The sequence below is a fragment of the Nerophis lumbriciformis genome, linkage group LG18 (genome assembly GCF_033978685.3).
Source record: "Nerophis lumbriciformis linkage group LG18, RoL_Nlum_v2.1, whole genome shotgun sequence".
Taxonomy (NCBI): Eukaryota; Metazoa; Chordata; class Actinopteri; order Syngnathiformes; family Syngnathidae; genus Nerophis; species Nerophis lumbriciformis.
This window is the reverse complement of record NC_084565.2, coordinates 32,422,222-32,448,074: the sequence shown is the minus strand read 5'-3', so window position 1 is coordinate 32,448,074 and position 25,853 is coordinate 32,422,222. Positions and strand designations below refer to the sequence as shown.

At 39.2% G+C, this 25,853-nt stretch overlaps 1 protein-coding gene across 3 annotated transcripts in view; it reads right to left on the bottom strand.

The window, feature by feature from the left end:
* The window catches only part of kita (KIT proto-oncogene, receptor tyrosine kinase a), a 129,649-nt gene that overhangs the window by 37,472 nt on the left and 66,324 nt on the right, over nt 1–25,853 (bottom strand). For 2 of the 3 annotated variants that reach the window (XM_061978101.2, XM_061978099.2), the window contains exons 5-12: nt 24,712–24,904; nt 23,084–23,270; nt 21,132–21,247; nt 20,867–20,981; nt 16,092–16,276; nt 7,934–8,040; nt 7,740–7,866; nt 1,367–1,471 (exon numbers count right to left, since the gene is read on the bottom strand). In XM_061978101.2, coding sequence (XP_061834085.2) covers nt 1,367–1,471; nt 7,740–7,866; nt 7,934–8,040; nt 16,092–16,276; nt 20,867–20,981; nt 21,132–21,247; nt 23,084–23,270; nt 24,712–24,904 — 1,135 coding nt within the window. The remainder of the gene's footprint in view (nt 1–1,366; nt 1,472–7,739; nt 7,867–7,933; nt 8,041–16,091; nt 16,277–20,866; nt 20,982–21,131; nt 21,248–23,083; nt 23,271–24,711; nt 24,905–25,853) is intronic. The other variant, XM_061978100.2, reaches the window with a different exon arrangement.

Genomic DNA, 25,853 nt, shown 5'->3' with positions numbered 1-25,853 from the left:
TCCTACTTTGCGGGAATCCAATTCAGGCCGGTAACGAATTAACAGCAATAAACGAGGGTTTTATGTAAAATGTCTCTTATTACTGTGGTTGTAGTTGCATGACAGCATCACAATGAGAGCCATTTTTAATTATTATATATATTTTTTTTAAGCTTGCGCTGTGAAAGGCGGCTGCATCTCCACTAGCTATGTAGCTCTAGACCTTTTAAACTTATCTTTATCTTGGTAACACTATTTAGTACGGGGAACACATTCACCATTAATTAGGTGATTATTAACATGCAAATTAGTAACATATTGGTTCTTAGTCATTATTAAGTACTTATTAATGCCTAACCCTTAACCTGCATGGCCTTATTATACAACAACCCTAACCCGAACCCTAACCCTAACCCAGGGGTCGGCAACCCGCGGCCCTAGAGCCGCATGCGGCTCTTTAGCGCCGCCCTAGTGGCTCTCTGGAGCTTTTTAAAAAATGTATAAAAAATGGAAAAAGATGAGGGGAAAAAAATCTATTTTTTGTTTTAATATGGTTTCTGTAGGAGGACAAACATGACACAAGCCTCCCTAATTGTTACAAAGCACACTGTTTATATTAAACATGCTTCACTGATTCGAGTATTTGGCGAGCGCCGTTTTGTCCTAATTTTGGCGGTCCTTGAACTCACCATAGTTTGTTTACATGTATAACTTTCTCCGACTTTATAGGACGTGTTTTATGCCACTTCTTTTTCTGTCTCATTTTGTCCACCAAACTTTCCACAGAGGTGAGTTTTGTTGATGTTATTGACTTGTGTGGAGTGCTAATCAGACATATTTGGTCACTGCATGACTGCAAGCTAATCGATGCTAACATGCTATTTAGGCTAGCTATATGTACATATTGCATCATTATGCCTCATTTGTAGCTATATTTGAGCTCATTTAGTTTCCTTTAAGTCCTCTTAATTCAATTTATATCTCACGACACACTATCTGCATGTTATATGGCTTTTAATTTTTTGCGGCTCCAGATAGATTTGTTTTTGTATTTTTGGTCCAATATGGCTCTTTCAACATTTTGGGTTGCCGACCCCTGCCCTAACCAAATGACACTAAATTAAGTGTTTGTTACTTACAATATGTTCCCCTAGTGTCCAAATAACACTTAAATGCATCTTTGTTACTTAGAATATGTTCCCCATACTAAAGTCTTACCTTTATCTTTTATTATTATTATTATTTATAAGATCTTTTTTATTTTCCTGAGGGAACTCTCCTGAAGGAATCAATAAAGTACTATCTATCTATCTATCTAGGCCCAAATTGCTCCCCGTTTGCACCACAACACAGTGATTGTGCCATAACTGATGAAATAGAAGCCTACATTTGAGCATCTTGACCGCCACCGTGGTGACCGAGTCCGCTTTGGAGAGTCCGTACGCCGTCGCCTCCACCACTTTCCCAAAGGCGCCAGAGCCCAGCGTCTTCCCTGCAGACATAAAGACAGACACCGAGTTGTTATTCCTCCTCCCGCGTCTCCCTCTCCTCTCCCTTCCCTTCCAGTTGATCCCCCCCGGGCTGTGTGTGCAAGCACCAGGACATGTAGGATCCTGTTGGAGGAGCTCTGCTAAAAAACAACACCCAGAATATGTCAACAGTATGCTGTTTGCAGTCAGGGAGTGGGGTTTCGTCATGATTAAGCCCGGCAAATGTATTCGCTTCTGATTCCAGCATGACTGGAGCCTCGTTGCCTCGTCCACATGTCCATCAGTAGTGGTGGGGATGATGTCATACCAACACATTCATTACACAGATGTTTATCTGATTGTTTTATCCTGATATGACCAAGATTTCAGGCAGACGGCGACTCTGTTTTCTTTCAAGTACATATTTTGTATTTGATACAGAGCTTGTTCTACAATTTAGTTTCAGATTCTATATATTGCAGTTACACTGTTCCTGTTCCTGATGGGCCATCCAACAGTGCTTAATAGATTTATTGCTGTAGTTATTTTTTTAAATGCCACTTTTATGCCTCTGTAAAGGCTATATTCCAGTATGTAGAAGCCCTTGAAACAAAATTATATTTCAGATGCAAAAAAGATAATTATTATTGTTAGCCATGAATTTTCAAATGTTCGATATTACAAAAAAAAAAAAACTGAAAAAAAATTCATTAACACTTCAGTATGGGGAACATATTCACCATTAATTAGTTGCTTATTAAAGTAACAAAGACTTAATTTAAAGTTATTTGGACTAGGGGAATATATAAGGGTTCGGGTTAGGGTTAAGGTTATTAATAAGCAATAATTCTGAGGTTATTACCATACCATAGGTATGGTATTCCCTGAATAACCATAGGTTATTGAGGGAAGACTCTTAGTTAATGGCTTACTGGTTGTATAATAAGGCCATGCAGAATAAGGCATTAATAAGTACTTAATAATGAATAATTAAGAACCAATATGTCACTAATTTGCATGTTAATAAGCAACTAATTAATGGTGAATATGTGTTCCCTATACTAAAGTGTTACCAAAAATTATATTATTATTTATTGGTGAAAATGTCAAATTTTGGTCATGCACTTGCATTTCTGAACAGAAAATTTGACTATTGTTGTTTCTGGGATGGAAATGATACGTGACAATAACAATAATATGTGTGAATGCTCCAAAATATTCACACATTGTTTTCTACACCAGAATTCATCTATTTATAATTCAACTACCGTATTTTTCGGAGTATAAGTCGCACCGGAGTATAAGTCGCACCTGCCGAAAATGCATAATAAAAAAGGAAAAAAACATAAGTCGCACTATGAAAAAAACTACGACTTATAGTCCGAAAAATACGGTAATTAATATTTTTCTTCTCCAGATTTTGGCGCGCCCCACCTTCCACATTTTTCACGCGATTCAAACCGTTCCAAATTAAAACTGTTCAGCCTATTCGGGAATCGCGGGCTTTCCCTTGACTAATTCCAAAAATTCCCAGATTTCCCAGAATTCCAGGTTTTCCCGAAATTCACAATTTTGAAATCAATGGGACATTCTTCAAAGTTCCACAATTCTCACATTTTTCATCTGATGCAAACTGTTCCAACTTCAAAATATTCAGCCTGTTCAGGAATTGTGTGCTCTACTTCAACAATTCTAAAAAAAAATTCCCGGTTTTCCCATAATTCCTTTTTTTTTTGCATTTTCCCCATTCAAAATGAATTGGCCATTTTTCAAACTTCCACAATTCCCACATTCTTCAACCCATTCAAACCATTCCACCTTCAACCCATTCAAACCATTCCACCTTCAACACATTCAACTCATCCTGGACATTCAAAGTACCAATTTTCCACATTCAACACATTTCTTTTGGTAACTTATTTCCACCCTTCTAAAGTTGGACTACTCCTTTCACATTTGTCAACCCATTTCAACCGTTCCACCGTCAGAACACTCCTCATATTCAGGACAAAAACCAAGTTAAGGAACTAGAAAAAGTGTCCAGGAATTTCTCAATTAAAAACTGTTAGTAAGTGAACATTTCTTGACCGATTTAAACAATTCCAACACCAACCAATTCAGCTCATTCAGGACATTCATGCTCCTAATTATTAAAAAAAAAAAATCATGCTTTTCCCAAAATTCCCAGATTTCCAGGAAGTTCCCATTGAAATGAATGGGAAATGTTTCCAAGTTGCACAATTCCCACATTTTTCAACCTATTCAAACCATTTCAACATCAACACATTCCACTCATCCTGGACATTCAAACTAACACTTTCCCAAGTTCCAAACCAAATTCCGGTTTCCCTGGAAATTCAAACTCTTCAACATTCAAACCATTCCAACGTTCAAACTATTTCAGCGTTTAAACGAGTTCAACATTTAAACCATTTCTACATTCATCCTACATTCCATTAGCATTTTAGTTCAGAGTCAGCTTTTCAACATTCAAACCATTCCAACATTCAAACTATTCTTACATTCATACTACATTCTGTCAGCATTTCAGTTCAACTTCAGCATTGGAGCATCCACACGCAATTCCTTCAGGAATTGCCTTTTCTAGTTGTAATTAATTTTGATATTACTACTATTATCATTATTTTAGTGATACTGTTGCTGTTATTATAATTTTTTTTGTTGGTATATGTCTTCTCAATTGCTTTGTACATGTCTATCCTAAGTATTGTGAAGCTGGGATTGAGTTGGAGGTGGGTTTGCTCAAAAATCGATTTTTGTAAATATAATTAAAAAAAAAAAATTACAATGTTAAGTTTTCTTTTCAAGATGCTATGTTATTTTTCAGACAGGTTGTCTATAGCAGTGGTCCCCAACTACCGATTGGTACCGGGACGCACAAGAGAGAATTTTTTATTTTTGTTATTTTTTGTATTAAATCAACATAAAAACACAATATATACACACTATATATCAATGTATATCAATACAGTCTGCAGGGATACAGTCCGCAAGCACACATGATTGTATTTCTTTATATACAAAATAAAAAATAAAAAAAATAAAAAATAAAATAAAATAATAATCAACCCCCCCCAAGAATATCAAGCTTTGATTGATATTCTGTTGCTTCTATTGTTTAATGAGTGTAACGCATACAAATTGATAAAATGTTTGCTGACAGAGTTTTCGCACAGCCGCTATAAAAGAGCACACAAGAGAGCGTGTGGGTGCAGTTATCTGTGTGACGGCGAACAACAGATATTTTTTTATTTAATGAACACGTGTTAAAAGTGCAATTTCCATGTTGAGGATGTGCATTTATTTAGACAAAAAAATGAAGGTTATGGCAAGCTAAAAAAATTTTTATGTATCCCCTAAAAAACACAGATAGATAGCTAGAGAGATCGATAGTACTTTGATTCCTTCAAGAAAGTTCCTTCAGGAATATTCAAATTCCAGCAGCAGTGTACAGGGGAGGTATAAATGGAAATAAAATAGAAAATATAACAAGAATAAAAATAAAAAGTTACAATAAGAAAAAAATATATAACTAACAATAAGAATATAAAGAGAAACTAGGCAGTAGAAAATGTAGAAAAACGATAATACTTTTGATTATATGAGAGATGTGATGTGTATATTGCACCTTTAATTGTTAATTGCACTGTTTTTTGTTGCAGTTTATTTCAGTATAGTTATTGCTATAAAGTGTATTTTATCCAATTATCAATTAGAACACAATAATAGATTACAAAAATAATCAACAGCTGCAGCCGTAGTTGTTTAATATATTTGATAAGCACCCCCTCATGGGCTTTGGGCCACAAATCCATTGTGCTCCACTAAGTCTGCCTAGCAACAAGAGGCAAATGTGTGACAAACAGGAACAGCGCTGTTCTACACAGGTTGCTGCATCTGCTCGTTTGCATAAATGTTCATACTGAATCACGGGTGCTTTGTGTTTGATATGATTTTAAAAAGCACTTTTCACCATACATATAAATGGTTTCCGACTGTCCAAATCGGGCAGAAGATTATTGATGCTAAAAAGAAAAAAAAGATAACAGTCTTTCACGAATATTTGTTAGAAAGACACATCTTTGTGCTTAAACGTAAACAGCCTTCATGAATAGATGTTTACTAAACTGTGCCAACATGTCAGGAGTAACCAATCGTTCCTCGTACATAATTTATGACCCAACGAGACCCCAAATTGAGCCTGATTAAAAAGAGGGCAGGCCCATTTTAAATGAAGCTTAAAACTGGCTTAAAGGATTTCAGGATTTTTTTGCTACATTCAAAACACCTCTTCTGGTTTGCATAACATGTACTGGTGGTTCTTTGGTGAAAAATTTTGCAAATTTTTTTTTGTACAGATCTACGTATTTTCAAGTCACTTTTTTGCTCCCTTTCAAAACAGCTCGTTTTGAGAGGCAGAGTTCCATCCATCCATTTTCTACCGCTTATTCCCTTCGGGGTCGCTGGAGCCTATCTCAGCTACAATCAGGCAGGAGGTGGGGTACACCCTGGTCGCCACCTCATCGCAGGGCCAACACAGATAGACAGACAACATTTACACTCACATTCACACACTAGGGCCAATTTAGTGTTGCCAATCAACCTATCCCCAGGTGCATGTCTTTGGAGGTGGGAGGAAGCTGGAGTACCCGGAGGGAACCCACCCAGTCACGGGGAGAACATGCAAACGCCACACAGAAAGATCCCGAGGCCCGGATTGAACTCACGGCTGCTCAGGACCTTCGTATTGTGAGGCAAACGCACTAACCCCTCTTCCACCGTGCTGCCCGAGAGGCAGAGTTGTTAGATGCAAATGAACCTCTCCTTGCCACACCCTGTCAGCCTGATGAGCCTTGAAACCACTAGTCAGCTTTTTTTTGTAGTTTTTTTAGCTTTCTTACTTTTATTGTGCACTATGGACATTGGTGACTGCAATCAGCCATCTGTTTTGAGTGACTTTCACCACAACACAACATTCTAGATTATATAGCGAGGTCAGCGGCTCACCGTGGTTTGTTATCGGCACTAAGGAAGGAGGCGAAGATGCGGGTGACCGAAAGCGCGGAAGGAAACCCGGCTGACGTTCAGGTCTGGAACTATACGCTGGCTAAGGGTAAATTTCTACCAAGATCCTGGACGAATACATGCGCATATTAATAAAAAGCGTTTCTATTTTATGTAAAAAACTGCACTGCACGGCTGCTTCGAGATGTAACAATTCGAGTCTAAAGGCTACAAGCTAAGCTACGAACAACATCGCAAACTTATTCGTCCATTGCCAAAAACTGTAGGCACTGATCCAATTAAAAGTAGTTTTTTAGGAAAATAATTATTTATTTTGCCGGAGGACGGTGATGCTATTGTCTTACAATAGAAGGCTAAGCTGGCTACACAACAAATCAAAAAAGTTAAAGTACCAATGATTGTCACACACACACTAGGTGTGGTGAAATGTGTCCTCTCCATTTGACCCATCCCCTTGTTCACCCCCTGGAGGTGAGGGGAGCTACCTACTGCTACTGTTATTACTTACCATTTCATTGTCTCCTCCATTGCCATAGATAATAGTCAACAAGCCAGCTATTAAAACACGTTTTTCAGAAAATCCATATTTTTGTGAAAGTTTGTGGGTGAAGCAGGACTCTTGTTGGTACACGCTCAAAGCGACTTCTTCACAATTGAAGGCACTTTGTTACGACACATAACAGTTAGCCAGGCCCTTTTTACTTCTGCAGATGAGACTGGAGGTTTGAATAGTGTCTTGTGTTGGGTAATAAAACCAGTAACAGCACTTTCGTTCTTCAACTCGAATCTTTGGCATTTGGTCATTTAACCTACAGATGCCCATGCATAAAATAAAAATGGTGGATGTGTGCAAGGCAGTTTGAATGGATAATCCACTAACGATGTTCCCAATTGATAACGATACCAATTGTGCATATGCGGATGAAGTAGATAGGAAGGCAAGATTGTTTTATAACTACTGTATCTCAACAATGCCTCCATGCTTTAAATTTGAATATGTGGGAGACTTAACCAAATCCCAAATGTAGGTATCAATAAGTACGAAAAGTTGGTTTTGCATGATAGGGCCCCTTTAACTCTCACAGCGTATGCCCACCTTTAGAGAGAATAATAATGTTTTCTTCACATGTAGACAAATTTGTGCCACTAGTTTCAGAAGTGACACCTTCCCGTTAGGGTCTGAGGCACGCGCCGCAGATCAGTGTGATAAAACACCACTATGCCAAGAGTCTGCTGGATGCTCACCAAAACGCAGGTTGTTTCTGGGAAACTCCCACTGGTGATCGTACGGTAGCTGGGTGGGGTCAATGTAGACGTAGTTGTTCCCGTGAATTCCTTCGATCACTTTCCACTGTACCTGGTATTTTGGTTTCTGGAGCAAAGTCAAGCAATAGACAATCAACCATGAGCACTACAAAGTTAATGGTGGGAGTACCTACCTGCAGGTACTTGTAGAAGAGCATGATTAGGATCAGACAGAGGACGGATGCTGCTGATACCGAGCCAATTAGCAGTGGGGTGAACAAACCGTGGGGGATGGTTCTCTCTGCAGGGGCACAAAAACAGTAGCCTATTAGTGGCGAGCAGCAAAGTTGGATTTTGGGAAATGTGCACATTTTTCAGATTCCCTTCAAAATGGGACATTTGTTTCAAATGACATGCAAATGGACAAAACCAGATCGGTAAGGACATACCTAACATTGCGGTTGTTCATTTTTAGAATACAGGCCAAAATATACTTTAATTAGGAGTTATTTACGACGGTTACTCTTATGTGATAGTGATCAGTTCTTTCCTTATTATTTTGCTACCCAGTATAGTACAGCATTGCAAACTAAGATTTAACATAAAAGCATTTTTTCATGATAGATGATAGGAATTTAATGGTGTATTTAATGGCACTCAATGTTCAGTTTTGCAAATGGACACACAAAGACGTAAATTCCATGGCGGTTTCACATTTTTCTGAGACAGGCCAAAGTGCGCTTTAATCAAAGGTTTTCCATATTCTTACAAGCATGTGTTCAGTTATTTTATGCCTGTCTTGATTTGCTGTAGTTTTTCCCCTTCAGTACACCGCTTACCATTGCAAACTCCATTTAAATTTCATACAAATTAAGATAGGACGTATGACATCCCATCAAAAACAAATGGGACCGTTGTTCCAGCACAAATGGAAAAAACCCACACAGATAAAAACTTAATCACGCTGTTTTTACAACACAAATTATGCCTTCATTAAAGAGTCTTAATGCCTGCGTCTATTGTACACGAGTGCATAACATTGCAAACGCCAGTCAAATTTAATACAAGCCTCAGAGTATATTGGGGAGTACATTTTTACACTATTTTGGCTATAACTTTGACTGTGTTACTCCGAAAGGAATGATGAGGGGTTTTTTCACGGCCAAATTTTATATTCATATCAATTTCTTTTATATATTATTGATATACTTGGAAATACTTTTTTAGCCCAGTTTAGTGGCGCCAGCACGAATAAGTCCTTAGGGAGTTAAGAGTGTAGAAAAAATGTTAGGATTCATATTTTGTCTACTTTTTACTTAAATCTCTTAATATACTTCAGTCCTAAATAGGAATAACAAACATGTAAGAGCGGAAAAGCCCTGTGGAAAACGCTTGACAAAATTTGTCCCATATACTATAATTCCAAAAACTAAATATGACAAATGATATTATTTGTCTCCAAAATGATATTAGACAAATTAATGATTATAATGTGTAATGGCTGTACAGTTCAAAATGTTAGTTATAATGGTAGTCAATGAGGACTTTTATGCCTCATCATACTGAACTAGGGATGGAAATCGAAAACCAGTTCTTGTTCAGAACAGGTTCTTAATACATCAAAGATTTGTTTGGTGGTAGCGGGGGGTGTATATTTTAGCGTCCCGGAAGAGTTAGTGCTGCAAGGGATTCTGGGTATTTGTTCTCCCGAAATGTGTTTGTTATTCTTGTTTGGTGTGCGTTCACAGTGTGGTGCACATTGGTAACCGTGTTAAAGTTGTTTATACGGCCAGCCTCAGTGTGACCTATATGGCTGTTGATCAAGTATGCCTTGTATACACGCATGTGTGTGTAAAAGCCGCATATATTATGTGACTGGGCCGGCACGCTGTTTGTATGGAGGAAAAGCGGACGTGACAACAGGTTGTAGAGGACGCTAAAGGCAGTGCCTTTAAGGCATGCCCCCAATATTGTTGTCTGGGTGGAAATCAGGAGAAATTCGGGAGAATGGTTTCCCCGGGAGATTTTCGGGAGGGGCACTGAAATTCGGGAGTCTCCTGGGAAAATCGGGAGAGTTGGCAAGTATGGCTCTGAGGTGGGCAGTACGAGCTCCGGTTCAGGTCTCTCCTTTCACCGAGGCAGGGAAAAGTACACTCAGGCCAGGAACGACAAGCAGTGACTAAGTTTGTGGTCAAAAGCTTGCACCCATTTGCCACAATAGATGCTTCTGACTTTCGGTTGCCGAATGTTCAATTGTAGTCAGAGAAAAGTAGAATTTTTTTTTTCCAACCGGACTTTCACTCAGTTATTTGCGTTAAACAGGTGGAACTCAAACAATTAGAACAATGTGTAAAAGTCCATTCATGTCAGCATGTCAACTAATATGTGATATTAACTCATTACATGCAAAGTGGGCAGTGCCTCTGGATTGACAGACCGGGGTGGTGGTTCCTCTCCTTAAGAAGGGGAACCGGAGCGTGTGTTCCAACTATCATGGATCACACTACTCAGCCTTCCCGGTAAGCCCTATTCAGGTGTACTGGAGAGGAAATTCAAACCTCGAATTCAGGAGGAGCAGTGTGGTTTTCGCCCTGGTCGTGCAACTGTGGACCAGCTTAGTGTCTATCTTTGTGAACACTTTCAGTCCGGTTTCAGGGCAAATCAATCTATGGAGACAACGACTAATGATCTATTGCTAACTATGGATACTGATGCATCATCCATGTTGCTGTTACTTGATCTTAGCACTGCTTTCGATACTGTCGATCATAACATTCTATTAGAACGTATCAAAACACGTATTGGTATTATACTCTTAGCCTTTTCTTGGTATGACTCCTATCTTACTGACAGTATGCAGTGCATCTCCCATAACAATGTGACCTCGGAGTATGCTAAAGTAACATGCAGAGTTCCACAGGGAACTTATTGGCCCTCCACAGTATGAAGTCACCTAGCGGCAGCATCTACATGGTGCCGCTAGGTGACATCATACACAAATACGGTGTTAGCTTTCACTGTTATGCTGATAACACTGAACTCTACATGCCCCTAAAGCTGACCAACATGCCAGATTGTAGTCAGCTGGAGGCGTGTCTAAATGAAATTAAACAATGAATTTCCAGCAACTTGTTGCTGTCATGATCCATGGCCCAGATCATGTTTTGTTATGTTCTGTTAGTTTTGGACTCCCTTAGTTCCTGTTTGTGCACCTCTGGTCTGTCAACTACTAATCAGAGAGCTATTTATATATACCCCCCCTTCGTGACAGATCTGTCACGAAGGGGGGGTTCGCATCTCACTGCGGGGTCGTTCTTCCATGATGCAGACAGACAACTCCGGACAAGGCGTGCAGGTAGGAACATGATTTATTCCTCAAAAATCAAACGCGTACCAAAAACAGACCACAAGCAAAAGGAAAGCGTGCCGATTGCATGGGAAGCTAAGGCGAGACTTAGCGCAGGAATCAAGAAACATAGGAGACAAAGAATTTACCCAACGTAACTGTTGCATGTAGCAAATGATAAGGCCAGACTGAGCGTGGCGAGCAAAGTGAATAAATAGCTCTCTGATTAGTGGTTGACAGCAGCTGTGCGTGCCGACCACTAACCAGAGGCAGGTGAACCCAATTAATCCCCATGGAAACTAAAACAAACCCAGAGGTGCACAAACAGGAACTAAGGGAGTCCAAAACTAACAGAACATAACAAAACATGATCCGGGCCACGGATCATGACAGTTGCATCCTAACGCTAAGAGAACGGAAATGCTGATTATCGGTCCTGCTAGACACCGGCACTTAACATTTGATAACCAAACAATTACACAAAGCGACTCGGTAAAGAATCTCGGTATTCTTCGACCCAACTCTATTGTTTGAGTCACACATTAAGAGTGTAACTAAAACAGCCTTCTTCAACCTCCGTAATATCGCTAAAATCCGTCACTTTTTGTCCATCTCCGACGCTGAGATCATTATTCATGCGTTCGTTACGGCTCGTCTTGAGGGGCCACATCTGGGGTCCCTTCCAGGGTTTCACGTTGTTCTCATTGGGTTGGGTTTTTCCTTGCCCTGATGTGGGATCTGAGATGTCGCTGTGGTTTTTGCTGCCCTTTGATGCATTTGTGATTAAGGGCTGTATAAGTAAACTTTGATTGATTGATCGATATACTCTCGGCAGGGTTCTGGAGGGTGCATGGGAGTTTGCCCAACCAGTCTACCCTGGGGACACGTTGGGGTGACTATGTCTCCCGGCTGGCCTGAAAGGGGAGAGGGAAGTCTGCGCTTCCCTGCTTTGGCTGCTGCCCCCGCGACCCGACCTCGGACAAGCGGAATAAGATGTATGGATGTATGGCATATAAATTACCATTTCAATGTGGGTTACCAAGTCTCCTGATATAGCTGCTGACGTATGCGGTAACATATTTTCAATTGTATTATTTGATCAAAACTTATTAATCTACTGTTAATAACTGGTTACTTTCTGTTGTATATTATTGACTGTTTACAGGTGTGATCTCAAATATAAAAATAAATGTATGACAGTCTGACAATATCAATTAAATATTGCTGTGGATATTTGTACCAATCAGCCGCCTATCCCTAGCTTGCTTAGTGGTTAGCATGGCTTCCTGTATAAAGTCCTGTAAACAAAAAAACAACAACCGAAAAGACGATTTTGTGATAATAAAAACATTGATCTAATCATTGTAGTATCGACCATATACGTACTGTACTGATACTATTTAGGGCAATGCAGCGCACCGCAAGGACCCTATTTAAATTCCAATGTTTTTTTAATTATTATTATTCTCCCAGTTTAATCGCCTTTTTGAAGCCCTTAATATGCACAAAAACTCCCCGAATTTTGAGGCGGGGGATTAGTTAGCTGCTATCTCACAAGCGAGGATGCTACATAACGTTGAGTACACAGCCGGTCGCTTGTCGTTGTCAAATTTGCGTGATACAGCAAGAATGTGTCATCAACATGCATTACCACGGTATGATGAGTAGAGATGTCTGACAATATCGGACTGCCGATATTATCGGCCGATAAATGCTTTAAAATGTAATATCGGAAATTATCGGTATCCGTTTCAAAATTATTGGTATCGGTTTCAAAAAGTGAAATTTATGACTTTTTAAAACGCTGCTGTGTACACGGACGTAGGGAGAAGTGCAGAGCGCCAATAAACCTTAAAGGCACTGCCTTTGTGTGCCGGCCCAGTCACATAATATCTACGACTTTTCACACACACACACAAGTGAATGCAAGGCATACTTGATCAACAGCCATACAGGTCACACTGAGGGTGGCCGTATAAACAACTTTAACACTGTTACAAATATGCGGCACACTGTGAACCCACACCAAACACATTTCAGGAGAACATCTGCACCGTAATACAACATAAACACAACAGAACAAATACTCAGAACCCCTTGCAGCACTAACCCCCTACCCCTCCCCACCTCGACCCCCCCCCCCCCCCCCCTCCCGACCCCGCCCACCTCCTCATGCTCTCTCAGGGAGAGCATGTCCCAAATTCCAAGCTGCTGTTTCGAGGCATGTTAAAAAAAACAATGCACTTTGTGACTTCAATAATAAATATGGCAGTGCCATGTTGGCATTTTTTTCAATAACTTGAGTTGATTTATTTTGGAAAACCTTGTTACATTGTTTAATGCATCCAGCGGGGCATCACAACAAAATTAGGCATAATAATGTGTTAATTCCACGACTGTATATATCGGTATCGGTTGATATCGGTAATTAAGAGTTGGACAATATCAGCATATCGGATATCGGCAAAAAAGCCTTTATCGGACATCTCTAGACGAGGGTATTAAAAGCTCAATCGTTGGCCAAATTTATATAATTTATATATCATGTAACGTTGATATCGTAGCAACTCTAGTGAATTACTTATTCCATGCAATTTGTTCAAAATTTAAATATGGGCATTCAATTAGTTGAAAAATAACTTCATGTGTTAGCCTTTTTTGGATTGAAGTTGATTGAAATATTTGAGCAAAAAAAAAAATAAAAAAAATAAAAAAAATAAAAAAATTGCAATCCAAAATGTTTGTGTACTACTCAGTGGCCAAGAGGGTAGAGTGTCCGCCCTGAGATCGGTAGGTCGTGAATTCAAACCCCGACCGAGTCATACCAAAGACTATAAAAATGGGACACATTAACTCCCTGCTTGGCACTCAGCATCAAGGGTTGGAATTGGGGGTTAAATCACCAAAAATGATTCCCGGGCGCTCCCCTCACCTCCCAGGGGGTGAACAAGGGGATGGGTCAAATGCAAAGGACAAATTTCACCACACCTAGTGTGTGTGTGACAATCATTGGTATTCTAACTTTTAATTCCCTGGTTCTTCCTGGTGGAATTTAGCTGCTATTAAATTATGCATGCCACAGAGGTTTAAAATATAACTTCTTTAAAGTTTTGTCAAGTATAAATAATGAGTGTTGCTGTTTTTGAACAATGCCCTCAACATCTCTGGAAGACACAACATTCTTGAACACATTTTTTCTTGAACATTTTTCAAAATATGTTTTCACGACAGTGTGTTCTTCTGTTTTTCCAGCTGTGGTGAGTCATTGTGTGCATGTGTACGTGTGGCGTTGCGTTCCTTTGTGTCTGGCCTTATTGTTTGCTCCTCTGTCCAGCGGGCTGTAATAAGCTCTTTAGAGATAAGAAGCTTTCTCTCCACTTCAAATCTGAGAATGCAGAGTCTGCAAGAACAAATCCCCCAGTAAACCTGTCAGTGAGTTCTAAAGCCCTGCGTGACACCTTCGAGCCTCCTCCAAAAAGGCCCGCGGAGCAGCCATCGGGACACTTCCCCGCCTCGCTCACCCACACTCCTGCATCCGGCTGCGAGAGCGTGGGTGGCTCTCTCAAACCCCAACCAGTCACGTCATGCTGCCTCTTTGTGGGACATTGTTTGGCAGATGGGGAAGCCGTTATGACACGGCAGATTTGGATTCCCAAAGTAAACAATGTACTCAAGCTGTGCATCTTATCGGAGCCTATCATGTCAAAGGAACGTGTCAGAGTGTTTATGGCAGACGGTTCAGCTTTGCCAAAATCTTGCTTTTAGTCAATATTTGGAGTTGGGACAGATTGCCTTGCCGGATCTCATTTTCAAATATGTGATTATTGTAGTCAGATGCATTTGCACTGTACTTAAATCAGAGGAAAACACACAAAATCTCTACTGCCTTTAAAATGTATCATTTGGAGCAACTCAAAACTAGAATGACTAATCTTTAGCCTTTCATCTGGAACCATATTTGGTAACTTACTGTAAGCGGGTGTTCACAACTGAACCCTCCATGCTTCCCTATGAGATAAAATCTGTGTTGAAAAAATGTTGAACATTTAGCGTTTGTCTACAGTACATTCAGAACAGTAATAATATCATGTAATTTAATGTCAGCAAGAGCACATTTCAGGATTATGTGCAGATTAAAATGTTTGACATACACTATATTTAGGGATGTCCGATAACGGCTTTTTGCCGATATCCGATATTGTCCAACTCTTTAATTACCGATACCAACCGATATATGCAGTCGTGGAATTAACACATTATTATGCCTAATTTGGACAACCAGGTATGGTGAAAATAAGGTACTTTTGTCTATATTTCATTATTTTTGTATTGTTTTACACATTTTTAATTCATTTTTTTCCAAAATAGGGATTTAAAAACATATTTAATAACATTAAAATGTAAGGAAAAGTGAAAAATAAAAAATAAATATACAATTTAAAAAAAAATATATATATATATTTTATATATATAATTAAATATTATATCATACATTATTAAAATGATTGGGATTGTTTTTCATAATGCCATTACTTTATGGGGAAAAAAAACAACAATATATTATATTCAATAATCCATTTTAAATGTCTATATTTCATTATTTTTGTATTGTTTTACACATTTTTAATTAAAACATTTTTTCTCCAAAATATGGATTTAAAAACACATTTAACATTAAAATGTAAGGAAAAGTGAAAAAGAAAAAAAGAAATAATATACAATTAAAATATATACAGTATATATAATTAAATTATATATATCATTAAAATGATTGGGATTGTTTTTCATGATGCCATTACTGTATGGAAAAAAAAGATATTCCAATATATTATTGCATTTAATAATCCATTATAAATGTCTATATTTTATTATTTGTGTATTGTTTGAAATATTTTTAGGTCACAAAAGTGATATTGAATATATTATTTTATTTTTTCTCAATGCGATGACTCCACATGCAAGGCAGGTGTAACTTTGCACGTGTTGTGATCGTGTCGCTGGCTTACCGCTGATGGAGAAGAGCGTGTAGGCCTGCTCTCCCTCTACTGTAGCCACGCACTCCAAAGTATTGAACCGTCCCCGGCTGACATTCACCCGACTCTCCACCTCCGTCTTGCCAAACGCAGGACTGAACAGTGTGACGGTAATGATATTCTGCTCCTCCTGGGTGGCATTCACCTGCTGGGAGCACCTGGAACAAATCAATCAATCAATCAATCAAAGTCTATTTATATAGCCCTAAATCACGAGTGTCTCAAAAGGGCTGGACAAGCCACAACGACATCAGATCCCACATCAGGGCAAGAAAAAACTCAACCCAATGGGATTACAATGAGAAAACTTGGAGGGGACCGCAGATGTGGGGACCCCCCCCCCCACGTGGGCGACCGGTGCAATGGGCGTAACAAACGGGGTGGAGGGCAACAATGGAGGATTATTTTAACATTGTTGACACAAAAAGATCCGTCATAGTCAGCAAACTAGTCATTAGTCGTTTTGGTTGAGACACAAGCGAGACATGCTGACTTAAGACTTTTATGAGACACACAATGATTTGTTGTTGTTATTTTAGTCAGGCACTTCTTTGGGCAACCTTCTGTGGGTCCTAATGTTAATAACTAACAAAGAAGAACAAATCAGTGTTAAAAAGTCATCAGTAATAAAACATATTTTTATAGGAGGTAAGCAATTCCTTTTCTTTCTTGTTCTGTTGTGATGCTAATTGAGCTAAAACTACATTTACTTGGGTGTTTCTTATAAAACAGCAATTATGCTAATTAAGCTAATGCTAAGTTTGTGGTAATGTGCTATGATGCTAGCCCAGCTAATTATATATGACTTCAGCTTGTGTTATATTAGGGAATTCCTTTTTAACTGAACACAGCTGCTTTTGTACAGTATTTTTTGTAGTACCGTATATGTCTTTCATAACATAGCTGTGATGCTAATTGGTGTATTGCTTTATGCTGTGTTTAATAGTATAAACCAGGGGTGTCAAACTCATTTTAGATCAGGGGGGCCACATGGAGAGAAATCTACTCCCAAGTGGGCCGGACTGGTAAAATCACAGCACGATAACTTAAAAATAGACAACTTCAGATTGTTTTCTTTGTTTAAAAATAGAACAAGCACATTCTGAAAATGTTAGAAAACATTTTTTTTACACTTGCAAGTTGCGGTTTATAGTATTCTACCTTTATTTGTCGTTATTTATACTTTCTGAATAAATTATGTGATAATGTTCATTAACCAACTCATTGGTGTTCATTTTCAATATATCAAGATAAAAAAATAATATACAAATCAAATTAGAGGATGTTATTTATGTAGTTTGCTCATTTTCCTCAACTGGTGCACTAACATGTGGTTTATTATTATTTTTACATATGTAACAATCTATAAAGATACAAAGAATTGCTATTGCGACATCTAGTGGACACATTTAGAACAGCAGTTTCTTTAATTCAAAAATTTCGGCAAATTTTTATACTTAGCAAACTCATCCCGCGGGTCGGATAAAACCTGTTCGCGGGCCTTACGTTTGACACCCCTGGTATAAACCATATACTGTATACAAACAAAAATATGAATTACATTTTTCAAAGTAGCCATTTTGACATTGTAAAAATATTAGGGGTGTGGGAAAAAATAGATTCGAATTCAAATCGCGATTCTCACATTGTGCGATTCAGAATCGATTCTCTTTTTTTTTTTTTTAATCGATTTTTTTTTAAATTATTTTTATTTTTTAAATTAATCAATCCAACAAAATACACAGCAATACCATAGCAATGCAATCCAATTCCAAAACCAAACCCGACCCAGCAACACTCAGAACTGTAATAAACAGAGCAATTGAGAGGAGACACAAACACGGCACAGAACAAACCAAAAGTAGTATAACCAAAATGAATATCATCAACAGTATCAATATTAGTTACAATTTCAACATAGCAGTGATTAAAATTCCCTCATTGACATCATAAGACATTTATAAAAAAAAAAAAAAATAAAATAAAAAAAATTAATTAAAAAAAAGAAGTGTCACAGTGGCTTACACTTGCATCACATCTCATAAGCTTGACAACACACTGTGTCCAATATTTTCACAAAGATAAAATAAGTCATATTTTTGGTTCATTTAATAGTTAAAACAAATTTACATTATTGCAATCAGTTGATAAAACATTGTCCTTTACAATTATAAAAGCTTTTTACAAAAATCTACTACTCTGCTTGCATGTCAGCAGACTGGGGTAGATCCTGCTGAAATCCTATGTATTGAATGAATAGAGAATCGTTTTGAATCAAGAAAAAAAATTGTTTTTGAATCGAGAATCGTGTTGAATTAAAAAAAAAAAAAAGATTTTGAATCGAATCGTGACCCCAAGAATCGATATTGAATCGAATCGTGGGACACCCAAAGATTCACAGCCCTAATAAATAACTTGTGGGACAAACACACCAGGATTAAACCATGAGCCAAGAAAGAAGGAGTTATATTATTGGTGAGAATCCAGATAAAAGCACTGGGATATAAGGATTTACTTCGGGTACTGGTGCAGAACTGTTACTGCACAATGTTTTTTTTTTTTTTTTTTTTAGCAGAGAAAGTGCCATTTCCTGTTATTCACATTTTTCACATATTCATTCGCCAACATATGTTAAAGTTAAGCATTAGCATATAAATTCATTCCTACAGTGCACAAAAAACTGGATGCAGTGACTGCACATTACAATGAAGCATGTTTGGAGTTTTCCAGTGATTTGATACTTGTAAAACGAGCATCAAGCTCCATATTTGACACCACAATGCTTATTTGGGTGCTATGCAGTCGAGCGGGTGAGCTCAAGTCACGGTGCTCCGTGAGCACTTGCCAACTGATTAACAACAGCTTGACGAAAGCAGGGCGTGCAGTACTGCAAGGCACTACATAAAATGAAAGCATCTTTTTTTTCCCCTATATTTTTCATTGATATGTAATCGTTTATGAACGTCCAGGACTGTAGAACCATCACAAGTCAGGTTCGTCAAATCCTGCAATCAGAGATTCCGCTGCCATCATCATTCCTGGCTGACCGACACGCCTCCGGTGTGCCAATAACACAACTAATAATAATAATAATAATAATAATAATAATAATAATAATAATGTTGCAACCTTATAGATTTTTTTCTTGTCATTTCATGTATGCTTTGTACAAAACCCAAAACCAGTGAAGTTGGCACGTTGTGTAAATCGTAAATAAAAACTGAATACAATGATTTGCAAATCCTTTCCAACCTATATTCAATTGCAACATTTTTCAAAAAAGCTGGCACAAGTGGCAAAAAAGACGGGAGAAAGTTGAGGCATGATCATCAAACACTTATTTGGAACATCACACAGGGGAACAGGCTAACTGGGAACAGGTGGGTGCCACGATTGGGTATAGAAGCAGCTTCCATGAAATGCTCAGTCATTCAAAAAACAAGAATGGGGCGAGGGTCACCACTTTGTGAACAGAAGCGTGAGCAAATTGTCCAACAGTTTAAGAACAACATTTCTCAACCAGCTATTGCAAGGAATTTCACCATCTACGGTCCGTAATATCGTCAAAAGGTTCAGAGAATCTGGAGAAATCACTGCACATAAGCGGCAAGGCCGAAAATCAACATGACCTTCGATCCCTCGGGCGGTACTGCATCCAAAAACAACATCGGTGTGTAAAGGATATCACCACACGGGCTCAGGAACACTTCAGAAAACCACTGTCAGTAACTACAGTTGGTCGCTACATCTGTAAGTGCAAGTTAAAACTCTACTATGCAAAGCGAAAGCCATTTATCAACAACACCCAGAAACGCTGCCGGCTTCGCTGGGCTCGAGCTCACCTAAGATGGACTGATGCAAAGTGGAAAAGTGTTCTGTGGTCTGACAAGTCTACATTTCAAATTGTTTTTGGAAACCGTGGACGTTGTGTCCTTCGAACTAAAGAGGAAAAGAACCATCCGGACTGTTGTAGGCGCAAAGTTCAAAAGCCAACATCTGTGATGGTATGGGGGTGTATTCGTGTCCAAGGCATGGGTAACTTACACTTCTGTGAAGGCACCATTAATGCTGAAAGGTTTTGGAGCAACATATGTTACCATCCAAGCAACGTCTTTTTCATGGACGCCCCTGCTTATTTCAACAAGACAATGCCAAGCCACATTCTGCATGTTTTACAACAGCGTGGCTTCATAGTAAAAGAGTGCAGGTACTAGACTGGCCTGCCTGTAGTCCAGACCTGTCTCCCATTGAAAATGTGTGGCGCATTATGAAGCCTAAAATACCACAACAGAGACCCCGGACTGTTGAACAACTTAAGCTTTTGGTATGACTCGGCCGGGGTTTGAACTCAAAACCTGCTCAGTGGTCTTGTGGTTAGAGTGTCCGCCCTGAGATCGGTAGGTTGTGAGCTCAAACCCTGGCCGGGTCATACCAAAGACTATAAAAATGGGACCCATTACCTCCCTGCTTGGCACTCAGCATTAAGGGTTGGAATTGGGGGTTAAATCACCAAAATTGATTCCCGGGCGCAGCCACCGCTGCTGCTCACTGCTCCCCTCACCTCCCAGGAGGTGATCAAGGGTGATGGGTCGAAGGCATAGAATAATTTCGCCACATCTAGTGTGTGTGTGTGACAATCATTGGTACTTTAACTTTAACCTACCGATTTCAGGGCGAACACTAACCACTAGGTGTCGAGAATGTAGAGTTTAACCAAGTTTGACCAATTCCTGGTTTGTCGAGCTCACCTGACGTAAGGCTGCTCGCAGTAGAACCATGTGATCTGTGGGGCGGGGAAGCCCTCAGCCACGCAGCGTACCTGCCCGTCCACCGGGCCCTCGTGAGACACAATCTCAGGTTTAGCTAGGAAATACAAAGGGCCAACAAAGGAAAGAGTCAACGAACCACAGTAACGTACCACCAGAGAGGTTAATGATTATTGTAACTAAAGCCTACTCGTGATTTCAAGGAGTGTAAAACCTATCTCAAGATAAAAAGATCAAAGCAACTCACTGGTGACAAAGACGGTAAATGTCTCATTCAGCGAGGCGTCACGGTTGGAAGCTTTAAACGTATAAACGCCACCTTCCGACGTCTTTAGACGCACCAGCCTCAGCTCACTGCTGTGCCTGAAAAACAAGGTCGTAAATTACTTTTTTGCTAGGTAAACATTCATTTTGCCTAAACACATGGTGTTTGAGCCCAGTTTTAGTATGTGTTTGCACTGGGGATTAAATAACCAAATGCTGAACGGTAATTAACATGGTTATGCAAAAACAACACCATTACATAAAAGGGGATGAATAATAAAAACGTTGTGTAATACACTGCAAAAAGTCAGTGTTCAAAAACAAGAACAAAATATACAAAAATTAGGGGTATTTTATTTGAACTAAGCAAAATTATCTACCAATAGAACAAGAAAATTCGGCTTGTCAAAACAAGTAAAATTAGCTAACCTCAATGAACCCAAAAATACCTTAAAATAAGTATATTCTCACTAATAAAAAGTGCACTTTTTTTGGAAGAAAAAAAAAAAAAAAAAAAAGACCTTTTAGCTTAATATGTTGAAAAATATTCTTAAATTAAGTAAATACTAGTGCCATTATCTTGACATATGCACTCGGCATCATGATTTTTTTTTTTTCATGCTTGAAGTAAGGAATTATTACTTTGAAAAAGCAGTTTTATACTTGAGTGTTGATGACACAGCTATGCATCAGTTGATATTCTAGTTTCAAGCATGTTTTACTCTATATAGGTCATAAAATCTCAGCTACAAGCTGTAATTGTCAAGGGGGGGGGGGTCGCAGCTCACTACGGGTTGTTCTCCCGGGATGCAGAATGGACTACTCCGGACAAGGCGTGCAGGTAAAAACATTATTTAATTACCCAAAGAGGTACAAACAAAAAAGGAACACAAAGCGAAGGCACAACGCGCTGATCGCACTTGGAGCTAAAGCACAAAACTAAGCGCAGGAAACAAAGAAGCTAACACTTAGCATGGACTTAAGACAAGTAATACTCACAAAACTTTGACATGAAACACAACTTCCGTAACAGGTTGCATGAAGCAAATAATGACGCCAGGCCGACTGACTGTCAAAGGCAAACTTAAATAATGCCTCTGATTAGTGCTCGGGTAGCAGGTGAGCGGCCGAACACTAATCAGAGACAGGTGAACATAATTAGCAACAGGTGCGTGAGTCTGAAACGTGAAACAGGTGACACTAATGGTTGTCAAGGTAACAAACAAACAAGGAAGTGCAACAAGGAACTATGGAGTCTTTAAACAGAAAATAACATAAAACATGATCCAAACCACAGATCATGACAGTAATATCTTACTGAGATTATTTAGGACCAAAACCCTTAAAACAAGTAAAACACTCTAACATAAAATCTGCTTAGTGAGAAGAATTATCTTATCAGACAGAAAATAAGCAAATATCACCCTTATTTGAGATATTTAATCTTTCTTAGATTTCAGTTTTTGCAGTGTACAATATCAGAATCATCTTTATTGGCCAAGTATGTTACACATATATGAATTAGAATTGTTATTTGGACTGATCGCCAGCCAATCGCAGATTATTTTAGTGCAAAAGAACACAATTAACAGACTAAAATAAATACGTGTCTTTTTTTGACTTGATGTTCCCACTATTTCCTTTCTAGTGTCAAACGGCATAAAGAGGTCCAATAGAGACACAATGTCAATGATCACGTCCTGACTCGGCCACATTGACAAACAAGTGTGAAGGCATGAATTGGATTATGTCATTTCTATCTTGAAGTTCATGACGCAAATACTTCACTGTGTTTTTTTTTTACCGACGGGTCAGGTTTCGCTCAAACACCCGCGAGGTGTTTTTTCTGGTTGCGCTGTATTTGCCCTGGCGCCGCGAGGGCCCGCAGCCAACTCGGTGCTAAATTCCATCCGGGACCCCGAGGCAACGTCATACCTGTATTCGTGGTTGTTTGTGGTGATGACGTGGTCGCTGGTGTTCTTCAGCTGGTGGCCCATTAAGCTCCAGGAGAAGGTGTGGGGTCTGGGATAAGCCTCCACGTCCACCGTGAGGGAAAAGCTGTCACCGGAGCGCACGTGAATGCTTGTGTTGCTTGTCGATGTTAAGTTGATGAATCCTTTATCTAAAAGAACAAAAATAACAGATATCGGTGTAGGATTTGCAAGGGCCGTTGTTCCAAACTACAAGAAAGATATTCCTCTCAGTAAAGCGCAAACGATCGGATCTTGATGTAGCCCTCTGTAGGTGCATGAGTCTTTTGTCACTTATTTGATACGATTCAATTACTGGCGCGATGATTCGTTTCAGAATCAATTTTCGATTCAAACCGATTCTGGCAATGTAGTATTTGGTATAATAATTGTATTGAAACATTTTCAAAACAGGTTACCGGTTAGAAAAAACCCTTTTGGTTGCATGGAGATGGCTTAAAAATGTATTTTGAAAAATTAATTAAGAATAAAGATAAATAAAGAAAAAACTTTTTTTTTTTTTCAAAATGATTAATTGATTTAGAATCAGGGTAAATAAAAATTGCGTTTTGGATGTGAATGGATTTTTTTGTGCACCCCTCGTCCTCTGTACCATGTATGAAACTCATCAATCCACAATGCAATGATCAACAATTGACCACTAGCTAAAAAAAATATATATACGATTACGACGCGATAGTCATAATAATATTACTAATTATAGGGCTGTATTAAGGGTACACTAGAAGGAAGTAAGGGTGTCCTGATTCGATATTGATATTGGATATCGGGTCGATATCAGCAAAAAAAACAAGTATTGGATTATATTGGCCTGCATTTAAAATCTCCAATATACAGTAAGCCAGCAGATACAAGCATTCCTGCAGCGTGTTCACTTTTGAACAGCCATTCATCCATCCATCCATTTTTTACCGTTTGTCCCTTTCGGGGTCAAGGGGGGTGCTGGAGCCTATCTCAGCTGCATTCGGGCGGAAGGCGGTGTACACCCTGGACAAGTCGCCACTTTTGAACAGCCAGTTAACATCTAAATTTCCTCCAGTAAGCACACAAGGTTGGTCTTCTCTTATATTTTAGTGACGTCATGTACAAAAGGTAAACATGGTAGACTACACCAGAGGGCACTAGGATCAAGCAGCGACACAACAGCTAAGCACACAGTAGCAAACAAACTAGCCATAAATGAATGTCATTTTTGAAAGAGGCTGTTTGTAGCCTTTATGCAGGATGTTGGCTTTTAGCACGGTACGGCACAAACTAGGCTTGTACGTAACACACACGCAGATTAGTTTTGTGTGTCGTCAGCTTATGATAGCGATTTAGCAAAGTATAGCTATCATTTAAATCATAAATCATGTGTTCTAGTTTTATTCTTTTGGTTTAAAAAGCTTTGCTTTGAGCAAGTTACAAACAGTCCCTTTAATTGAACAATATCTATCCCTCTGCAATGCAGTTTTAGGCAACTGCAAACTACAACCACCATAATGATATGAATTTATCCCAAAACATTTATTTTTAAAGACTCCTTTTGATACAGCTCATACAGGGGAACTCATTTAATGCAGCTGTACTCACCGTAGACGTCCAGCCACACCGACCGTGTGCTGACACCCTTCTCGTTCTCGGCCTCGCATCGGTAGCGGCCGGCGTCCCGGTGCGTGACGGCGGCGATTTGCAGGGTGGCGCCGCGTATGTGATGGAAGTGCTCGGCCAGGATACGCGAAGCAGTGTCAACCTTTGCTGGTTGCTGTGGATACCAGACGGCACCCTGTCAACGCCCAGAAATCTCTACAGATTAACCCCGTCTGCACGTCTATCCTTGCCAAGCACAAAGACACTGACACGGTGGGCCGGTGCGCAAACACGCACTCACACACAAGTGTACGCATGCACATACACACGCATGGGGGAGGAAGACCACATGCATGGCGCACACCTCGAAGCTTACGCAGCAGTGAAGTTTGGCCCCTTTCTCATTCATTCACCAGCGCTCGTGCGGGAGGTTTTAGACAGGGTAAAAAAAAAATACTGCATTTGTGCATTGTGACACATTTTTTGGACAAGATGACCTATACCAAAATCAGGGGTTTGATCCAGTGCGCAATTCTAAACACATTTACAAAAAAACGTATAAATAACCATACAAATATGGTTGTCAATTTTTTTTCCACCACGGGCCATAAACTGAAAAAGTCCAAGATGCAGAGGGATGTTTTTTTATGTTAAAAAATTACATATCCTGCTGAGAACCAGCATTCTCTGCAGTAGACATTTTCGTCACAGCTCGCATTAATCACAGTTACGTGGGGGTTCCTAGCCTTGTTGACTTCGGGGCCCAACTTTTCAACTCCAAAGGGAAACCATGTGTTAATCATAAAGATTATAATTTTTTGCAGACACATAAACCTTAGGTTTAGGTCAGGCTGATTAGGAAAACAAGTACCGTATTTTTTGGATTATAAATCGCATTTTTTTTCATAGTTTGGCCGGCGGTGCGACTTATACTCAGGAGCGACTTATGTGTGAAATTATTAACACATTACCGTAAAATATCAAATAATATTATTAAGCTCATTCACGTAAGAGACTAGACGTATACGATTTCATGGGATTTAGCGATTAGGAGTGACAGATTGTTTGGTAAACGTATAGCATGTTCTATATGTTATAGTTATTTGAATGACTCTTACCATAATATGTTACGTTAACATACCAGT